This window comes from Hemibagrus wyckioides, linkage group LG29, assembly GCF_019097595.1.
Source record: "Hemibagrus wyckioides isolate EC202008001 linkage group LG29, SWU_Hwy_1.0, whole genome shotgun sequence".
NCBI classification, from domain to species: Eukaryota; Metazoa; Chordata; class Actinopteri; order Siluriformes; family Bagridae; genus Hemibagrus; species Hemibagrus wyckioides.
In genome coordinates, this window is record NC_080738.1 from 2,697,337 (window position 1) to 2,699,088 (window position 1,752).

At 33.1% G+C, this 1,752-nt stretch overlaps 1 protein-coding gene across 1 annotated transcript in view; it reads right to left on the reverse strand.

The window, feature by feature from the left end:
* frg1 (FSHD region gene 1) overlaps positions 1–1,038 on the reverse strand; it is a 25,514-nt gene extending 24,476 nt beyond the window's left edge. The window contains exons 1-2 of the mRNA XM_058385265.1: positions 881–1,038; positions 545–612 (exon numbers count right to left, since the gene is read on the reverse strand). Coding sequence (XP_058241248.1) covers positions 545–612; positions 881–942 — 130 coding nt within the window. The 5' untranslated portion in view covers positions 943–1,038. The remainder of the gene's footprint in view (positions 1–544; positions 613–880) is intronic.
* Between the last annotated feature and the right edge of the window lie 714 nt (positions 1,039–1,752).

Consider the following 1,752-nt stretch of genomic DNA (forward strand, 5'->3'; position numbering starts at 1 on the left):
AGAGAGACATGTTCACACACACACACACACACACACAGAGAGACACGTTCACACACACACACAGACACAGAGAGAGACACGTTCACACACACACACACACACACACACACACACACAGAGAGACACGTTCACACACACACACACACACAGAGAGACATGTTCACACACACACACACACAGAGAGAGACACGTTCACAGATTTGTGTTTACAGAAACGTGTCTTTGGGAATTTTTTGTAGAAATTTAGGAAATTATTTTAATAAATCAAACTAAAAGTATCTAATACACACAATGACAAACAATTACAGATAGGAAATAATAACAAACCATTAAAATAGCTAGAAAACAACAACAAACAGTAATAAACTAGACATGAATACAAATAAGAATATTCTAATATTACTTTCTGTGGTATCTATCCATCCATCTACCATCCATCATCTATCTGTCCATCCATCAATCCATATATCTATACATCGATCCATCTGTCTCTGACTGCCTATCTATCTATCTATCCATCCATCCATCCATCCAGTGGACGTACCGACGATATCGACTTTCTCCTCTTCATCACCGCGTTTTCTTTTCTTGTCCTTGTTCTTCTTCTTTTTGCTGAAAATAAACAAAATAAATAAACAAAACAGACCAAAACAGGCTTCGTTCTAAACCGCGTCTTCCCAGCCACAAAGTCCACTAAGCATGACGCAAAATCTAACGCCCTTTAAACTCTACCTAGGGTTCCTATAGAGGGAGCACGGCGCCATTTTGTATACAGCCTACGCTAGCGTTGGCTAGCAAATGCTAAAACAATCTGCGTTTAGCTGGCTAAACCATTAGCACTATTTAAAGACAAAAAGTATAAATACATAAATAAACTCACTTTTTATCCTTCAGACCTTTCAGGACGAGTTTGGTTGATTTTACGTTAGAATACGCGGCCATGTTAGAGTAAAACCCGGGCTAACCGAGCAAGCTTCTTTGCTAACGTCTGAAAAGATACTTCCGGCTAAACAAACCAGGCGCCGACGGTGGCCGATATGGTGCCGAAAATCAACGATTTTGATCTTCGGGTTTTTCCGTATGCTGCCATCCTGCGTCGAGATAAGGAAATTACACAAAAAGAGAAAATTAGGAAATTTTGACAAATCCACTAAATAAATTAGTATAAAAATAACTTTAGCATTAAATTAAAGATCTTTATGTGCGCTACTTCAGATTAAATATTATTAAGTTAAAAAATATTAAATGTATTAAATTTATTAATACATTTATTCTTTCTTTCTTTCTTTCTTTCTTTTATTATTATTATTATTTATCAATTATTCTTTATTTATTTATTTATTTATTTATTTATTTATTTATTATTTGTTAAATTTATTAATAAATTTATTAAATCTCACACCATTACATATTACATTAGAAAAGATTAAGTTAAAAAAATAAATGCAAAATAATTTTTTTTCCATTTTATTTTTGTATAAATGAATTCATCTGGATTGATTATTACTGGATAGTTTTTAAAAAAAAATATATATATATATATGTGTTTTTTTCTTCAGTATCATCATCTGGATCGTTTCTTTGTTTTTGTTGTTGTTGTTTTTTTCCAGCCTGGACTCGACCCATAGACTCGTTTAACTCTGCCCCTTTTTCTCTAACAAAATAACTAATTTCACTAAATGATCATTTTGAGCCTGTTCTCACCCTGAGAGTCTTTTATAGACTATCTATAAGTTCTTTCAAGTTCTATCA